The sequence below is a fragment of the Scyliorhinus canicula genome, chromosome 2, assembly GCF_902713615.1.
Source record: "Scyliorhinus canicula chromosome 2, sScyCan1.1, whole genome shotgun sequence".
In the NCBI taxonomy this organism is placed as follows: Eukaryota; Metazoa; Chordata; class Chondrichthyes; order Carcharhiniformes; family Scyliorhinidae; genus Scyliorhinus; species Scyliorhinus canicula.
In genome coordinates this window covers 98,113,710-98,133,250 of record NC_052147.1, presented here as the reverse complement: position 1 = coordinate 98,133,250, position 19,541 = coordinate 98,113,710, and the positions used below count along the sequence as shown (strand labels likewise).

The 19,541-nt window shown below is 49.0% G+C and overlaps 1 protein-coding gene across 2 annotated transcripts in view; it reads left to right on the top strand.

Annotated features, from left to right (window-relative positions):
* tyro3 (TYRO3 protein tyrosine kinase) overlaps positions 1-19,541 on the top strand; it is a 192,362-nt gene that overhangs the window by 62,814 nt on the left and 110,007 nt on the right. For both annotated transcript variants that reach the window (XM_038783864.1, XM_038783873.1), the window contains exons 2-4: positions 1,503-1,689; positions 4,485-4,585; positions 9,795-9,968. In XM_038783864.1, coding sequence (XP_038639792.1) covers positions 1,503-1,689; positions 4,485-4,585; positions 9,795-9,968 — 462 coding nt within the window. The remainder of the gene's footprint in view (positions 1-1,502; positions 1,690-4,484; positions 4,586-9,794; positions 9,969-19,541) is intronic.

Genomic DNA, 19,541 nt, shown 5'->3' with positions numbered 1-19,541 from the left:
GAAGAGGAGACAATCCACTGTCCAGTGTTCACACCAGCAAGCAACTGAGACAACTGTTGAAACTTAGAAGTTTGGTCCGACTATAGTAAGACATTAAGAATGGTCCCACGACCAAAGTTAACATATCCAGTTTGATACCAGTGTAGTGTTACAAGTCGCAACCCTTTGAGTTTACCGATCATGGCTTATCACTTCAATATCTTTGACCTCATGATCCACGGTCAAAGGTACCGCTTCTCCTTTTCGGTGACCTCACGACCCTATGTACTGCTTGATATCCTTTCAAGTTGCCGACCATCTCAAATCACGAACTGTAACTTTATCTTTAAATTCACACACTCTTGCTGAAAACGTGGATTTCCAACTATGTCCGACCCGGGTGAACCAGCACCCCCCCCCCCACTCCTTTACACACCCGGTTAACACTGCTTCATTCCTTCATACACTGAGTGATTATTTGTTTGTTTCTTTATTGCATTTTTATTTGGTATTGCTCTTTTTAAAAACAATTATATTTTATTAAGTTAGAATACAAATCTCAGGAAAGAAGTTGGAGATTTATTTATCTAATTAATTATAATTTTTAAGGGCCCTTCAGAGATTCACGGGCCCCTTCTTGGCTCTCCGGGCCCCGGACCGATGTATCGGCTGAACCAAGACTACTGCTTGATATCCTTTGAAGTTGCCGACCATCTCAAATCACGAATTGTAACTTTATCTTTAAATTCACACACTCTTGCTGAAAACATGGAATTTCCTTAATTATGCCCGACCCGGGCCCCCCTATTCCAAATCCTTCCACTACCTCCCCTGCTTCTTTCCTTTTCATGCACTGCTTATTTGTGTCCTGTTCTCTTTTTTTTCTTATTCCTTTTCATTACTAAAACAGTTGTCTGTGTTTGTTTCTTTATTGGATTTTTATTTGATATAGGGGGCCCACTTCATCAGGGGCCCACTTGCCATCAGGCCTGTCCGCCACTGCACGTGACAATAAACAAATCCAATCCAATCCAATCCATCTGCTTGATGTGATTCAGTATCCTTCAAACTCAACTATCAACCTTCTTTCTGAGATTTTCAACTGATCCTCCCCATTGCCACCCAACTAGCCTCAGCAGCCTTTTTGGGGACAGAGAGGTTTCCATACTCCTCTGTGTGAAGAAGTGCTTCCTGGCATCGCTCCTGAATGAGCTGTCTATATTTTGAAGGCTTTGTCCCCTTCCATAGACTCTGCCACAATAGGAAATAGTTTTTCTCTATCTCCCCTAGAATCTATTCATCTCAATTAGATCATCTGTTAATCTCCCATGTTGAAGGAAGTGTCAGCCATATTGCTCAATTTGTTCAGTGTAAGACTAATGTGCTCTTTTCTCACAAGACAGAAGACAGCCGTGAGGGGTATGGGGGTAAGCCATTGTAGTTGGCTTAAATCAGTTGATGTGCACGTTCAGTAGCATATGTGTCATGAGCAATTTCTTATTCATCTCCTTTTTTTTTGGCAGGGCTGGAGTTTGTGGTCGACCCCACCAATGTTACAGTCTCACTGGGTCTGAATACTCAGATGGGATGTCGATTAAAGGGGTTCTCGGGGATGCCCGCTGTCCACTGGCTGAAGGATGGCCACAGGCTGCAGGATGCAGAGTCCACCAGCCTGCACCTTAGCGAGGACGAATTGCTGAGCAGCATCAGGTAATCCTGCCAACCCCAACAGGAATTCCGTCACCTGAGTGGGTTCAAGTCTCACTCCATAGAGTAGCAGCTGAAGGATGGCGAGCGATCGGCGTTTGCCATGCTGAGTGTTGGCACCCGACGCACAGCCAGCAGCTCTCGAACTGCCACTGCCATTTCACAGCCAACTTTAGCATTAATTGGCTGTGGGTGGGACTTCCGTCCACCCTCGGTAGGAAGTCCCATCTGTGAGAACTGTTGGCCAGGCACACTACTGCAGCGCTCTGCCTGGGACTAAGTCCTGGGGCCTTTGAAAACGTAAGGCCTGGAGGTCCAGAGGGCAGGAAGATATGGGACGCCCAGGGATTTAGGGGCGGTGTTAGGAGTGGGTCCATCGCAACGTTGGGGGATGGGCCCTCCTCCTTCCAGATGCTGGTGGTTGTGGGTTTGGAAGGTGCTGTCTAAGGAGCTTACATCACAGGAGTAATAGGACTGTATTGGCTTTGAAGCACTTTCGGGTGTCTAAATGTTGTGAAAGGTGCTGTACAAATGCAGGTATTTAGTTTACTGTGGTGATCACCAGTCAGCTTTGATTACTTCTTGACTTGTAGCTAGGGTCATGTAAGGTTTTGGGATATTGGGAGATCGTTGTAAGTACTCCAGTCCGCTGGGCCATTCCATTCCCCAACTGAGGCTTACTGAGGTAAATGTTGTGTTGCTATCTCAGCATTGGCTGGGGCAACAGAAACCACGGAGGTAATGACTAAAATGGGCGCTGCACCATCAGAGTATGGCTCTGAATGTATGGCTGGGCCTTTGACTGCACGTTCCCAATCTGTCGGGAAATATGTTCATCCGTGGGTGTTTAAGGAGAGGAATGTTCAGTTTATTTTTTTCCCCGTTTCCCAATGAAGCAATGAGCTGGGATCTAGGGCGCGTTTCTCCGCCCCCCCACGCCAGGTGGGAGAATCGCGGGAGGGCCGGCCAAATCACGCCACGCCGCCCTGACACCCCCTGCGATTCTCCCACCCCCACAAAATGGCGTGTTTTGCGACAGGCCGCTCGGAGAATCGGCGCTCGCCGTTTCTAACGGCGACTGGCGATTCTCCGGGCCGGATGGGCCGGGCGTCCTGCCGAACCCGACCGGTTCACGCTGGTGCCAACCACACCTGGTCGCTGCCGGCGTGAACAGCGCGCGACCGCTGTGTGTGGGGCATGTGGGAGGCGGAGGGAGGATCGAGCACCACGGGCATCCTCAGGAGGTGTCTGGCCCGCGATCGGTGCCCACCGATCGTCGGGCCGGCGTCTCTAAAAGACGCACTCTTTTCCCTCCGCCGCCCCCCAAGATCAAGCCGCCATGTCTTGCGGGGCACGGAGGGGATGATGGCAACGGCGCATGCGCGGGTTGGCGCCGGCCAACCTGCGCATGCGCGGCTGACGTCACTTAGGCGCCGCCGGCCGCGTCATTCCCGGCATGCCGCTTTGACGCAAGCGTCAAGGCCTGGCGCTCGGAATTCACGCGCCGCCGCTCCTAGCCCACTGGGGGGGGGGCTCCAGGTTTCACTCCGGCGTCGGCTGTTTGTCTCCCTTTGGGAGAATTGCACCCCTAGTTCCCGTGGTTCGCCAATATTGTGAGGTGGTGCCAGCAGTGGGCTCCGTGGGCACCACGCTCCTCCCTGGGTCAGAAGGTCGTGGGTTCAATTTCCACTCCAGAGACCTGGGCACAGACATATATGCTGGCATTCCCAAGTGCAGCATGGATGCCTCATGTGCCCTCACGGATGGACGTAATAGATCCCACAGTATTCTTTTGAAGTAGAGTAGAGGAGTTATCCCTCAGCGTCTTGGCCAATTTACATCCTTCAACCAAAATGGTTAACTGGTCATAATCACATTGTGGGGCAGCATGGTGGTGCACTGGTTAGCACTGCTGCCTCATGAAATGAAATGAAATGAAAATCGCTTATTGTCACGAGTAGGCTTCAATGAAGTTACTGTGAAAAGCCCCTAGTCGCCACATTCCGATGCCTGTCCGGGGAGGCTGGTACGCCGAAGTCCCAGGTTCGATCCTGTCCCTGGGTCACTGTCCGTGTGGAGTTTACACATTCTCCCTGTGTTTGCGTGGGTTTCTCCCCCACAACCCAAGATGTGCAGGGTAGGTGGATTGGCCACACTAAATTGCCCCCTAATTGGAATAAAAATGAATTGGGCACTCTAAATTTATTAAAAAAACAGTCGCATTGCTCTTTGTGGGATCTTGCTGTGCCCAAACTGCCTGCCACATTTCCTACATTACAGCAGTGACCACACTTCAGTAGTACTCTGTTACTCTGTGATGCACTTTAGGAAACACTGATGTTGTGAAATGCAAAACCCAAGCAGCCTCCCTTGATGTGTGACCTCAGACATTATGCGGGTTTTTTAATGACCGTGGCAGCGAGTGGGAAACAGGTGAACCTGACACAGGCCTCACCTACTGTCTGCCGGTTGGCACTTTCCAATTGAATGGCCCATCAGAAGCCAGGATCCTCAACTTGGACAGGGGGCTTTATGGTCCAGTTGCAGTTTCGCCGCCACTGCCCTGGTTGAGATCAGGCAACTCGGTCCAGCCTGCAGATTGAATCTTGACCTTTCTTGGCCTTGTATGGCTTAGTTCCACAGCGTGTGACCCACCTCTCTACAGAAGTTACTGGTGAAGGAGGAAAATCACAAATCTGTTTGAATTAAATTAGTGATGTGACTTCAATACTTGAACGAAACTGACTTGTTTGTGCGAAGTTTCTTTTGATAAATCTCAGTTTCCATCTCTTTCTCAGATTGATAAACGTGCAGCAAACAGACATGGGCTGGTATTGGTGTTTGGTGAGTGTGGAAGGCATTCAGTTTAACTCGAAGAAGGCATTTTTAACTGTGGAAGGTAAGGAAGTAAATGTTGGCAAGGGAGAGTCAGCATTGCGCGTGGTTTACTGAAGTAAACATGGCAGTGGGAGATGGGGAAAGCACCTCAGAGTGAATGTCAAGGTTTTACCATGAGACAATTGGAGAGTCAGTATCTAGGTTCAGGGAAATTACAGAGTCAACAATGAGGATAAATCCAACAGGGTATGGAGCAACAGTGATTGGAGGACCTACATCAAGCATAATTGTGTGGAGCTCAGGACATTGGAAATTGCACGGTTTGTGGCTCAGCTAACTGTGTGGGGTTTAGGTTAATGTCATTCATTATCAATGAAGAGGGACAATTGGTAGACAAATGGTCAGTGTGTAGAGTCTAGAAAAATGGTCAGTGTGTAGCGTACAGACAAATGGTCAGTGTGTAGGGTACAGACAAATGGTCAGTGTGTAGGGTACAGACAAATGGTCAGTGTGTAGGGTACAGACAAATGGTCAGTGTGTAGGGTACAGACAAATGGTCAGTGTGTAGGGTTTAGAAAAATGGTCAGTGTGTAGGGTTTAGACAAATGGTCAGTGTGTAGGGTACAGACAAATGGTCAGTGTGTAGAGTACAGACAAATGGTCAGTGTGTAGGATTTAGACAAATGGTCAGTGTGTAGGGTTTAGACAAATGGTCAGTGTGTAGGGTTGGGACAAATGGTCAGTGTGTAGGATTTAGACAAATGGTCAGTGTGTAGGGTTTAGACAAATGGTCAGTGTGTAGGGTACAGACAAATGGTCAGTGTGTAGGGTTTAGACAAATGGTCAGTGTGTAGGGTTGGGACAAATGGTCAGTGTGTAGGGTTTAGACAAATGGTCAGTGTGTAGGGTTTAGACAAATGGTCAGTGTGTAGGGTTTAGACAAATGGTCAGTGTGTAGGGTTGGGACAAATGGTCAGTGTGTAGGGTTTAGACAAATGGTCAGTGTGTAGGGTTTAGACAAATGGTCAGTGTGTAGGGTTTAGACAAATGGTCAGTGTGTAGGGTTTAGACAAATGGTCAGTGTGTAGGGTACAGACAAATGGTCAGTGTGTAGGGTTTAGACAAATGGTCAGTGTGTAGGATACAGACAAATGGTCAGTGTGTAGCGTACAGACAAATGGTCAGTGTGTAGGATACAGACAAATGGTCAGTGTGTAGGGAACAGACAAATGGTCAGTGTGTAGGGTACAGACAAATGGTCAGTGTCTAGGGTTGGGACAAATGGTCAGTGTGTAGGGTACAGACAAATGGTCAGTGTGTAGGGTACAGACAAATGGTCAGTGTGTAGGGTTGGGGCAAATGGTCAGTGTGTAGGGTTGGGACAAATGGTCAGTGTGTAGGGTTTAGACAAATGGTCAGTGTGTAGGGTTTAGACAAATGGTCAGTGTGTAGGGTACAGACAAATGGTCAGTGTGTAGGGTACAGACAAATGGTCAGTGTGTAGGGTTTAGACAAATGGTCAGTGTGTAAGGTTTAGACAAATGGTCAGTGTGTAGGGTACAGACAAATGGTCAGTGTGTAGGGTACAGACAAATGGTCAGTGTGTAGGGTTTAGACAAATGGTCAGTGTGTAGGGTTTAAAGAAATGGTCAGTGTGCAGGGTTTAGACAAATGGTCAGTGTGTAGGGAACAGACAAATGGTCAGTGTGTAGGGTTGAGGCAAATGGTCAGTGTGTAGGGAACAGACAAATGGTCAGTGTGTAGGGTTTAGACAAATGGTCAGTGTGTAGGGTTTAGACAAATGGTCAGTGTGTAGGGTTTAGACAAATGGTCAGTGTGTAGGGTTTAGACAAATGGTCAGTGTGTAGGGTTTAGACAAATGGTCAGTGTGTAGGGTTTAGACAAATGGTCAGTGTGTAGGGTACAGACAAATGGTCAGTGTGTAGGGTTGAGACAAATGGTCAGTGTGTAGGGTTTAGACAAATGGTCAGTGTGTAGGGTTTAGACAAATGGTCAGTATGTAGGGTACAGACAAATGGTCAGTGTGTAGGGTTGAGACAAATGGTCAGTGTGTAGGGTTTAGACAAATGGTCAGTGTGTAGGGTACAGACAAATGGTCAGTGTGTAGGGTTTAGACAAATGGTCAGTGTGTAGGGTACAGACAAATGGTCAGTGTGTAGGGTACAGACAAATGGTCAGTGTGTAGGGTTTAGACAAATGGTCAGTGTGCAGGGTTTAGACAAATGGTCAGTGTGTAGGGTTTAGACAAATGGTCAGTGTGTAGGGTTTAGACAAATGGTCAGTGTGTAGGGTTTAGACAAATGGTCAGTGTGTAGGGTACAGACAAATGGTCAGTGTGTAGGGTTTAGACAAATGGTCAGTGTGTAGGGTTGGGACAAATGGTCAGTGTGTAGGATACAGACAAATGGTCAGTGTGTAGGGTTGGGGCAAATGGTCAGTGTGTAGGGTTGGGACAAATGGTCAGTGTGTAGGGTACAGACAAATGGTCAGTGTGTCGGGTTGGGACAAATGGTCAGTGTGTAGCGTACAGACAAATGGTCAGTGTGTAGGGTACAGACAAATGGTCAGTGTGTAGGGTTGGGACAAATGGTCAGTGTGTAGGATACAGACAAATGGTCAGTGTGTAGGGTACAGACAAATGGTCAGTGTGTAGGGTTGGGACAAATGGTCAGTGTGTAGAGTACAGACAAATGGTCAGTGTGCAGGGTACAGACAAATGGTCAGTGTGTAGGGTTTAGACAAATGGTCAGTGTGTAGGATACAGACAAATGGTCAGTGTGTAGGGTACAGACAAATGGTCAGTGTGTAGGGTACAGACAAATGGTCAGTGTGTAGGGTACAGACAAATGGTCAGTATGTAGGGTACAGACAAATGGTCAGTGTGTAGGGTTTAGACAAATGGTCAGTGTGTAGGCTTTAGACAAATGGTCAGTGTGTAGGGTTTAAAGAAATGGTCAGTGTGTAGGGAACAGACAAATGGTCAGTGTGTAGGGTTTAGACAAATGGTCAGTGTGTAGGGTTTAGACAAATGGTCAGTGTGTAGGGTTTAGACAAATGGTCAGTGTGTAGGGTTTAGACAAATGGTCAGTGTGTAGGGTTTAGACAAATGGTCAGTGTGTAGGGTACAGACAAATGGTCAGTGTGTAGGATACAGACAAATGGTCAGTGTGTAGGATACAGACAAATGGTCAGTGTATAGAGTACAGACAAATGGTCAGTGTGTAGGGTTTAGACAAATGGTCAGTGTGTAGGATACAGACAAATGGTCAGTGTGTAGGGTTTAGACAAATGGTCAGTGTGTAGGATACAGACAAATGGTCAGTGTGTAGGATACAGACAAATGGTCAGTGTGTAGGGTACAGACAAATGGTCAGTGTGTAGGGTTTAGACAAATGGTCAGTGTGTAGGCTTTAGACAAATGGACGACCGGCGTGCATACTTTATGAGCGACGAGCTGCGTCAGTACCTGCTCGACAAGGGCATCGCCTCGAGCAGGACTACCAGTTACAACCCCAGGGGGAACGGACAGGTGGAGAGGGAGAAAGCGTCGGTCTGGAAGACCGTCCTACTGACCCTCAGGTCCAGGAAGCTCCAAGTTTCCCAATGGCAGGAAGTCCTCCCTGACGCGCTCCACGCAATTAGATCCCTCCTGTGTACAGCTACCAACTAAACCCCCCACGAGCGACTCTTCATTTTTTCCAGGGGCACTACCACAGGGATCTCACTTCCGGCGTGGCTGAGGACACCAGGCCCGGTTCTCCTAAGGAAGCATGTCAGGGCGCACAAGACCGACCCCATTGTTGAAAAGGTGCGCCTGCTTCATTCCAACCGACAGTACGCATTTGTTGAGTTCCCGGACGGTCGCCAGGACACAGTATCCCTCCGGGACCTGGCACCCACTGGATCCAGGGCAGCACGGTAGCATTGTGGATAGCACACTGGCTTCACAGCTCCAGAGTCCCAGGTTCGATTCCGGCTTGGGTCACTATCTGTGCAGAGTCTGTACATCCTCCCCGTGTGTGCGTGGGTTTCCTCCGGGTGCTCCGGTTTCCTCCCACAGTCCAAAGACGTGCAGGTTAGGTGGGTTGGCTATGATAAATTGCCCTTAGTGTCCAAAATTGCCCGTAGTGTTGGGTGGGGTTACTGGGTTATTGGGATAGGGGGAGGTGTTGACCTTGGGTAGTGTGCTCTTTCCAAGAGCTGGTGCAGACTTGATGGGCCGAATGGCCTCCTTCTGCACTGTAAATTCTATGATCTACCCCCACTGAGGAACCCCTTTCCCCGTTCCCTATGCGGCCGCCCCCTTGCGCCCCCGATTCTGCGAGCTCATCCCACCAGTCCCGAGTGCCAGCACCACCGCGCCCCCGCGTCCCCAGTCTCCGTTCGACCAGGAGGTGTATGAGGCTCGGACAAGACTCGCCCTGGAGCCGGCAACCGTACCTCAGACCTCGACGCCCGCCCAGCTACCGCAAGAGGCTGCAACCCCGGTGCTCCGCAGATCAAAACGGACAATTCGTCCACCGGACAGACTGACTCTTTGAGCCATCACCCCGCCGGACTTGATTTTTTTAACAGGGGGTGAATGTGGTGAATGTGATTCACACTATATATAATTGCCAATATCACTCCATGTATATATATTCGCTATCTACCCGTTGTAAGATCAATGGTGTATATAGTTGCCAATATAACTCCGTGTATATATGTTCACTATCCACCATTGTAAGTGCAGTTGCACTATCCGACCACCAGGGGGAGTCGCTCTGGCAGTACACAAAAGTTTGTACTGGGCTCCTCCCTTGGCTCCGCCCAGGACTCCTCCCCCTGGGACCGATGTATAAAGATCAGTGCCTTAGAGCCAGCCTGCCAGTTCATCTGAAGTTCAACGACGAATAGGCTGGCTCTGTTGTAAGTGTATTAAAGACTCTGTTCAGATCCAACTACACGTGTTCGCTGAATTGATGGTTCCATCAGTCTGTGTGTAGGGTTTAGACAAAAAGTCATGTGAAGGCTTTAAATAATAGACGTTACAAGGTCAGCATTAATGTCCAGTGGGGATTCATGCGAACAATCTTTTGGGGTGTTGATTCTGTCTATTCTACAGTTGGGTAGTAAATGCAGGGTGGGTAATTGATGTCAAAAGTGTTGAATGGAATGCCAAATATCTGCCAGTATTATTAATAGGAAGGGTTGCTGTATTTAGGTTTCATGTGGTTGATATGTAACAACTTTCCTTATTTCCTGATTAGGTTTGCCATTCATCACAGTGCAGCCAAAGGACATCATTGTATTTAAAGATATACCTTTTAACCTGACCTGTGCTGCTGTTGGAAGGCCCAAACCTACAGTTATTCAATGGAGGATGGGAGGGGTCTTAGTCGAAGGAGCAGGACAAGAATCCCCTTCTGTACTTCCTATTAAAGGTATGGCTGATGTGAGCACCTGGTCGATAAATTCATAAAAAGTAATTAACTAGAGTTAACAAATCCTCAGACCAGGCATCCAAAGGCCTATTGCTGATGATCAAAGCCTGAAAATCAGCAACTGGAGATAGAGGACTTCACCCTGCAGGTAAAACAATGAATCTATCCAGGGATTACTATCAGAAACTCACACTGCGAGTCTGTCACTTTATTGACGCTGAACTCTCTTATTGGGATTCTGTCACTGTATCGGAACTGAACTCTCTCACTGGGAGTCTGTCACTGTATTGATATTGAACTCTCTCACTGGGAGTCTATCACTGCAATATTATTAAATTATCTCACTGGGAGTCTGTCACTGTATGGATATTGAATTCTCTCACTGGAAGTCTATCACTGCAATATTATTAAATTATCTCACTGGGAGTCTGTCACTATTGATATTGAATTCTCTCACTGGGAGTCTGTCACTGTATTGATATTGAACTCTATCACTGGGAGTCTGTCACTATTGATATTGAATTCTCTCACTGGGAGTCTGTCACTGTATTGATATTGAACTCTCTCACTGGGAGTCTATCACTGCATTATTATTAAATTCTCTCACTGGGAGTCTATCACTGCATTATTATTAAATCCCCTCGCTGGGAGTCTGTCACTGTATGGATATTGAATTCTCTCACTGGGAGTCTATCACTGCAATATTATTAAATTATCTCACTGGGAGTCTGTCACTATTGATATTGAACTCTATCACTGGGAGTCTGTCACTGTATTGATATTGAATTCTCTCACTGGGAGTCTGTCACTGTATTCATATTGAACTCTATCACTGGGAGTCTGTCACTGTATTGATATTGAATTCTCTCACTGGGAGTCTGTCACTGTATTGATATTGAATTCTCTCACTGGGAGTCTGTCACTGTATGGATATTGAATTCTCTCACTGGGAGTCTGCCACTGTATTGATATTGAATTCTCTCACTGGGAGTCCGCCACTGTATTGATATTGAACTCTCTCACTGGGAGTCTATCACTGCATTATTATTAAATTCTCTCACTGGGAGTCTATCACTGCATTATTATTAAATCCCCTCGCTGGGAGTCTGTCACTGTATGGATATTGAATTCTCTCACTGGGAGTCTATCACTGCAATATTATTAAATTATCTCACTGGGAGTCTGTCACTATTGATATTGAATTCTCTCACTGGGAGTCTGTCACTGTATTGATATTGAATTCTCTCACTGGGAGTCTGTCACTATTGATATTGAATTCTCTCACTGGGAGTCTGTCACTATTGATATTGAATTCTCTCACTGGGAGTCTATCACTGCATTATTATTAAATTATCTCACTGGGAGTCTGTCACTATTGATATTGAATTCTCTCACTGGGAGTCTGTCACTGTATTGATATTGAATTCTCTCACTGGGAGTCTGTCACTATTGATATTGAATTCTCTCACTGGGAGTCTGTCACTGTATTGATATTGAACTCTATCACTGGGAGTCTGTCACTGTATTGATATTGAACTCTATCACTGGGAGTCTGTCGCTATTGATATTGAATTCTCTCACTGGGAGTCTGCCACTGTATTGATATTAAACTCTCTCACTGGGAGTCTATCACTGCATTATTATTAAATTCTCTCACTGTGAGTCTGTCACTGTATTGATATTGAATTCTCTCACTGGGAGTCTATCACTGCATTATTATTGAATTCTCTCACTGGGAGTCTGTCACTGTATTGATATTGAATTCTCTCACTGGGAGTCTGTCACTGTATTGATATTGAACTCTATCGCTGGGAGTCTGTCACTGTATTGATATTGAATTCTCTCACTGGGAGTCTGTCACTGTTTTGATATTGAACTGTCACTGGGAGTCTCACTGTATTGATATTGAACTGTCACTGGGAGTCTCACTGTATTGATATTGAACTGTCACTGGGAGTCTCACTGTATTTATATTGAACTCTCTCAATGTGTGGCTGTCACTGTAATGATATTGAACTGTCACTGGGAGTCTATCACTGCATTGAACTCTGTCACTGGGAGTCTGTCACCATATTGATATTGAACTGTCACTGGGAGTCTCACTGTATTGATGTTGAACTCTCTCAATGGGTGGCTGTCACTGTTTTGATACTGAACTCGCTCTGTCTCGCAAGACGGTTCTGTTGTTATTCCACACTATTTAGAGGCCAAGGGTATTGGGTCCATATGTTGCCCTGGTGGCACTGAAGCTGTCCCGAGTGTCATGCTTGTCAGTGAGGAGTTGCAGCTCCATAGCTTTCTCAGTGAACCATTGGTTCTTGATTGCCCTAGTTCATCTTTGTACCTCCATCTTGGCGAACTGATGAGCTCTCCTTTTTGCCTTGTTGATTATGTTGCCTTGCCATAGCGCATAGAGCTTTCCTCTTCTTGTCAATGAGGTTATGGATGGTGTGGTCGATTGCATCCAACCAGTCTTGGTGTTTCCTGGTCTTGAAGCCGATGGTTTCTTCACAGCTGGAGATGATGGCTGTCTTCAGCTCTTTACAGCTTTCCTCAGTCCCATTAGAATGGACTCTGCAGGTTTTGGACATTGTTAGAAGGTCACTAGAATGCTTGGCTCTTGAAGCCGCTCAACGTTGATCTTTTCTCTGAGCTGTTTCTTCATATTCCATTGCTTCTGATGGAGTTTGATGGACATAGAGGAGTGAATGAGCCGGTGGTCTGCCCAGTAGACATCTGCACTGCTCGTCACTTTGGTGATGAGGGCATCCTTTTGATCTTGGATCGGATGACAAAGTCGATCACGTACCAGTACTTTGATCCTTGATGTCTCTAGAAGTTTCAAATTTGTCTTTTTGGTTGAACAATATGCACATTTGGTGATCAGGGGAACCACATTGAAGTTGTAATTCCCAACTCCTTCCTTTCCAATGGTTCCATTCCAGATTTGGGAGTCCCTTTGAACGCTGGCGTTGAAGTCTCCTTGGAGGATGATCTAATCTTCCTTAGGAATGTTGGAGAGTATGGTGCACAGGGTGGAGTAGAAACCTTCTTTGGACTCATCATTGACAACAAGGGTTAGGGTGTAAGCACTCACAACCATTGCCTGCTAGTTCTTGGCAAATTGAAGATGGAGGGTCATGATGCCCTTGTTGATGCTGATAGAGTTCTGAGAGTTGTTCGCTCCTGATGGAGAAACCTATTCCATGTGATTCTATGGTTGATCCTCTGGTTTTCCTGTCCCGAAGAAGGTATAACCACTGTCATTTTCCCTCAGCTGCCCTGCGCCTGCTCTTTACAGCACCTCTTGCAGGGCAGCAACATCAGTATTGAAGTGGCTGAGTTCACGGGCAACAAGGACAGTTCTCAATTCTGGTTGATTGTTTTGCTTATTATCCATGAGAGTATATTACTGCACATCTGAAATCACTTTTATACTCTGTGTGAATGGGATCCACTCCTGTATTTGTAAACATCCAGTCATAGAGACTCTTAATGTATGTCATTGGTGCCAGCTCTTGTCCTCGATACAGACGAGATTCCACACAACTGGGGAGGTCGAAAATAGAACATAGACATAGAACATAGAACAGTACAGCACAGAACAGGCCCTTCGGCCCTCAATGTTGTGCCGAGCCATGATCACCCTACTCAAACCCACGTATCCACCCTATACCCGTAACCCAACAACCCCCCCTTAACCTTACTTTAATTAGGACACTACGGGCAATTTAGCATGGCCAATCCACCTAACCCGCACATCTTTGGACTGTGGGAGGAAACCGGAGCACCCGGAGGAAACCCACGCACACACGGGGAGGACGTGCAGACTCCGCGCAGACAGTGACCCAGCCGGGAATCGAACCTGGGACCCTGGAGCTGTGAAGCATTTATGCTAACCACCATGCTACCCTGCTGCCCCTAAATGAAAATGATTTAACAATTGGCACAGTGCAAAATTCTCATGGGCTAGACTGCTTGACACGACAGGCAGTGCCCAGACAGAATGGCACAAGCCTGTGTAAGAATGCTGGCTCGATCAAAAGTCTTGGCATTGCGCAGACGACACTTACCAACCTCTTTGGCTTTCCAGTGCTGCTCGAGTAATGTGGCACCACTTGTATTTCACAATCGCTTCTCATTCCTGAAGCCACAGCAGGGACTCTTGTTCAAGTAATTGCTTTATTGAAAACCTATTAAATTAACATTTTCACAGAGATCTGGAAATTGAAATTAGCAGTCCCCTCCCTGTCAGGTTGAAACTTGCTTTCGCTGCTTGCATCTCAACAGTTTTTTGAATAAATCTGCTGATCCACATTTTCTTGGTACTCCAGCAGTTTTCAGCAGCTTCCTCCCCCAGCCTTCCTGCCTGCTGGCCAATATGCTGAGGTGGGAAATATTCGGATGAATTTCTCTTGGAACTGTACAGAACTGCCCTACTTGCAACAACCACATCAGCCAAGGTGCCTGGAGACCTGTTCCCCCACTGAGCAAAACTTAAGATAGCATTCAATACGCACGGATGCACCCCCATAGCAATTTAATTCAAACCAATGATTAATAGAAACACAGCGCAGAATGAAGTGATAGTCAGATGCAGAGTGGAAACTAATCGAGGGATTCAGATATTTTAGATATAGAATGGTGAATACCGGGGAGTGAATTACAGTCTGAAATCTAATTGAGGGATTCAGGCGGTTTATATATAGAATAATGTATACCAGGGAATGAGTGCGAGTGTGTGGCATGGTAGCACAGTGGTTAGCACTGTTGCTTCACATTGCCTGGGTCCCATGTTCGATTCCTGCTTGGGTCACTGTCTGCATATTCTCCATGTGTCTATGTGGGTTTTCTCCGGGTGCTCCGGTTTCCTCCCACAAGCCCCGAAAGATGTGCTTGTTCGGTAAATTGGACAATCTGAATTCTCCCTCAGTGTACCCGGACAGGCGCCGGAGTGTGGCGACTTGGGGCTTTTCACAGTAACTTCATCGCAGTGTTAATGGAAGCCTACTTGTGACACTAATAAAAATTATTATAAAAGATAATTATTATTGTAGGCTGTGACCTAATCAAGGGATTCAGATGGTTTATATATAGAATAATGGATACCCGGGAGTGAGTTACAGACTGGAATCTAATCGAGGGGTTCAGATGGTTTATATATAGAATAATGGATACCCGGGAGTATGTTACAGACTGGAATCTAATCGAGGGGTTCAGATGGTTTATATATAGAATAATGGATACCTGGGAGTGAGTTACAGACTGGAAACTAATCGAGGGGTTCAGATGGTTTATATATAGTATAATGGATAAGCGGGAGTGTGTTACAGACTGGAATCTCATTGAGGGGTTCAGATGGTTTATATACAGAATAATGGATACCCGGGAGTGTGTTACAGACTGGAATCTAATCGAGGGGTTCAGATGGTTTATATATAGAATAATGGAGACCCGGGAGTGAGTTACAGACTGGAATCTAATCGAGGGGTTCAGATGGTTTATATACAGAATAATGGATACCCGGGAGTGTGTTACAGACTGGAATCTAATTGAGGGGTTCAGATGGTTTATATATAGAATAACGAATACCCAGGAGTGAGTTACAGGCGAGTATATAATCAACGGGATGGGATATTTTCTGTATCTAAGAATTCATACTTGGGACTTCCGGTGGCGGCGATGCGGAGCTAAGCCGCATGTTCGGCAGCTCCCGCTTTTTCTGGATTTTCGGGCTCTTTTAAGAGCCCGCAACGCCGCTGTTTTGACTTTTCCCCGGGGGGGAAACACAGCCAGGGTGCCCAGCAGCCGGTGGATGGACTGGACTCGCAGCGGAGCGGTCCAAAAATCGGTTTTACCTCAAGAACGGCGACAGGCAGAAAAGGCAAGGTGGCGGTGGGCAGGGAAGCAGCAGCAGCGTGGCAGCAGTGGGCGCGGGAGCGGCAGGAGCTGCTTCAGCGCTCCTTCATGGAGCTCAAAGTCGAGATTCTGGAGCCGTTTAAGGCCTCACTGGACAAACTGGTGGCGACGCAGACGGCCCAGGCCGTGGAGATTCGGGAGCTGCAGCAAAAGGCTTCGGACAACGAGGATGAGCTTTTGGGCCTGGCAGTGAAAGTGGAGTCGCACGAGGCGCTGCACAAGAAATGGCTGGCGAGGATGGAGGAGATGGAGAACTGCTCACGCCGGAAGAATCTACGGATTTTGGGCATCTCGGAGGGGCTGGAAGGTTCGGATTTGGCTGCCTATGTGGTCCTAATGTTAAACTCGCTGATGGGTGCAGGGCCGTTTCGTGGTCCCCTGGAGCTGGAAAGCGCCAATCAAGTGCTGCAGCGGAAGCCCAGGCCGAACGAACCGCCCAGGGTGATGCTGGTCCATTTTCACCGCTTGGTTGACCGGGAGTGCATGTTGAGGTGGGCGAAGAAGGCGAGGAGCAGCAGGTGGGAGAGTACGGACGTTAGGATTTATCAGGACTGGAGCGCGGAGGTGGCGAGGAGAAGGGCTGGCTACAATCGAGCGAAGGGAGTGCTCCACAGGAAGGGGGTGAAGTTTGGCCTTCTACAGCTGGCTCGCCTCTGGGTCACGTACAAGGACCGCCAGCTCTACTTTGACTCTCCGGAGGAGGCCTGGGCTTTTGTCCAGGCTGAGAACTTGGATTCGGACTGAGGACTGGGGGGCTGGGGGGAAATGTACTTTGCTTGGAGGCTTTGTCCTCTTGGGTATCCTTTCGCCCATAGCGGCTGTGTTTGCTGATGGTTGTTTCCTGTTTGTTTTCGCCGTTTTTGCTATTTGAGTTATGGTTATTTGGGTTCTTTCGGGGTTTCTTTGGGGCTGTTGGTTATTTATTGTGGTGGTTTTTTTCTTGTTTTTTCCACTGGTGGGTTGGGGAGTAGTTTGGGGTCCCGATGGGTCATGTGTCCGTCTTTTTCCCGCGTGTTGGGTCGAGGGCCGGTGCTGGGAGGGAGGGATTGGCGGCGGTGTTGCATCCGGGTGGGGGGGTCGTGGTTATGGCGGGAGTAGCCGGGGTCAGCAGAAGTCAGCTGACTCACGGAAGTATAATGTTGGGGGTAACACAGCTGGGGGGCCCTAGCTTGGGGGGGGGTGGGGGGGGTTTGGGGGGGGAGGAGGAGGGGAGGGGTGCCGGGTTGTTGCTGCAGGGACTGTGAGGGAATGGATGGTGAAGGGGGGGTGGGGGGGAGGGGGGGGGGGTTGGGAGGGGGGGTTTGCCACCGTGTGGAGCGGGCTGGGGGGTTCCCCGGGCACGTGGTGGGTTGAGGAAGGGCTATGGCTGATCGGCGTAGGGGGAGGGGGATGGCCCCCCAGGTTTGGCTGGTCACATGGAACGTGAGGGGGCTGAATGGTCCGGTGAAGCGATCCCGGGTCTTGGCTCACTTGAGGGGGTTGGGAGCGGATGTGGCTATGCTCCAGGAGACGCACCTCAGGGTTACGGATCAGGTGAGGCTAAGAAAAAGTTGGGTGGGACAGGTGCTTCACTCGGGGCTTGATGCAAAGAACCGTGGGGTGGCAATTTTGGTCGGTAAGAGCCTGTCGTTCATTGCGTCCAAAGTGGTGGCGGATAGTGCAGGTCGACATGTGATGGTGAGTGGGAGACTTCAGGGGGAGTGGGTGGTCTTGGTTAATGTTTATGCTCCGAGCTGGGACGATACGGGCTTCATGCGGCGAATGCTGGGCCTGATCCCGGACCTGGAGACAGGGGGATTGATCCTGGGTGGGGACTTTAACATGGTGCTAGATCCGGCTCAGGATCGCTCGAAGTCTAGGACGGGCAGGAGGCCGGCAGCGGCCTCGGTGCTGAGGGGGTTCATGGATCAGATGGGGGAGGGGTGGACCCTTGGAGGTTTTTGAAGCCGGGGGGCAAGGAGTTCTTCTTCTTCTCCCATGTTCATAAGGCGTACTCCCGGATTGACTTTTACGTGCTTAGCAGGGCGCTGATGCCGAGAGTAGTGGGGGCGGAGTACTCGGCGATAGCCATTTCTGATCATGCCCCACATTTGGTGGACCTAGAGCTGGGGGAGGGGCAGGATCAGTGCCCGCTGTGGGGCTTTTGGCAGAGGAGGAAGTGTGCAGTTGGATCCGTAGGGGTATCGAGGGGTATCTGGAAACCAATGACAACGGGGAGGTGCAGGTTGGGATGGTTTGGGAAGCGCTAAAGGCAGTAGTTAGAGGGGAGCTGATCTCTATTCGGGCGCACAGGGAGAGGGGGGAGAGGGTCGAGAGGGAGAGGCTGGTGGAGGAGATGGTTAGGGTAGATAGGAGATATGCAGACACCCTGGAGGAGGGGCTTCTGAGGGAGCGGCGCTGTCTCCAAGCGGAGTTTGACATTTTAACCACCCGGAAGGCGGAGGTGCAGTGGAGGAGGGCGCAGGGGGCGGTGTATGAGTACGGGGAGATGGCAAGCCGGATGTTGGCTCACCAGCTCCGGAAGCGGGAGGCAGCTAGAGAAATTGGGGGAACCACGGATGCGGGTGGGAACTTACTGCAGGATGGAAAGGACATCAATGGGGTGTTCAGATCCTTTTATGAGGGGCTATATCGGGTGGTACCCCCCGGGGAAGCAGGTGGGATGGACCGCTTTTTGGATAAGCTGGAGTTCCCAAGAGTAAGGGACGAGTGGGTGGAGGGTTTGGGGGCCCCAATCGAGTTGGAGGGGTTGGTGGAGGCGTTGGGAAGTATGCAGACAGGGAAAGCGCCGGGGCCTGACGGGTTCCCGGTGGAATTTTATAAGAAATTTTCAGATTTGCTGGGCCCTCTGCTGGTGAGGACCCTGAATGAGGCCGGGGGGGGGGGGGGGGGGGGGGGCTTTGCCCCCAAAGATGTCCAGGGCAATTATCTCTTTGCTCCTGAAGCGGGACAAGGACCCCCTTCAGTGTGGGTCTTATAGGTCGATCTTGCTCCTTAACGTAGATGTAAAGTTGTTAGCAAAGGTGCTGTCCAGGAGGGTGGAGGATGTGGTCCCGATGGTGATTCATGAGGACCAAACAGGGTTTGTAAAGGGGAGACAATTGAATGCCAATGTGCGGAGGCTCCTGAATGTCATGATGATGGCGCCGGCAGCTGGGGCGTCAGAAATAGTGGCGTCCATGGATGCAGAGAAAGCTTTTGATAGGATGGAGTGGAGTTACCTGTGGGAGGTGTTGCGGAGGTTTGGGTTTGGTGAGGGGTTCGTTAGCTGGGTGAGGTTGCTGTACAGCTCCCCGGTGGCGGGTGTGGTGACGAATGGGAGGAGGTCAGAGGACTTTCGGCTTTCCAGAGCTCTTCGCGTTAGAAATTGAGCCCCTGGCCATGGCGCTGAGGGACTCGAAGGGTTGGAGGGGGATTGTGCAGGGGGGGGGGGGGGGGGGGGGGGGGGAGGAGGAGCACCGGTTGTCGCTGTACGCAGATGATCTGCTGCTGTATGTCGCGGACCCGGCTGAGGGGATGCCAGAGGTGCTGAGGATACTTGAGGAGATTGGGGACTTTTCGGGATATAAGCTAAATGTGGGGAAAAGCGAGCTGTTTGTCCTGCGCCCGGGGGGTCAGGAGAGGGAGATAGGGGAACTCCCGTTGAGAAGGGCT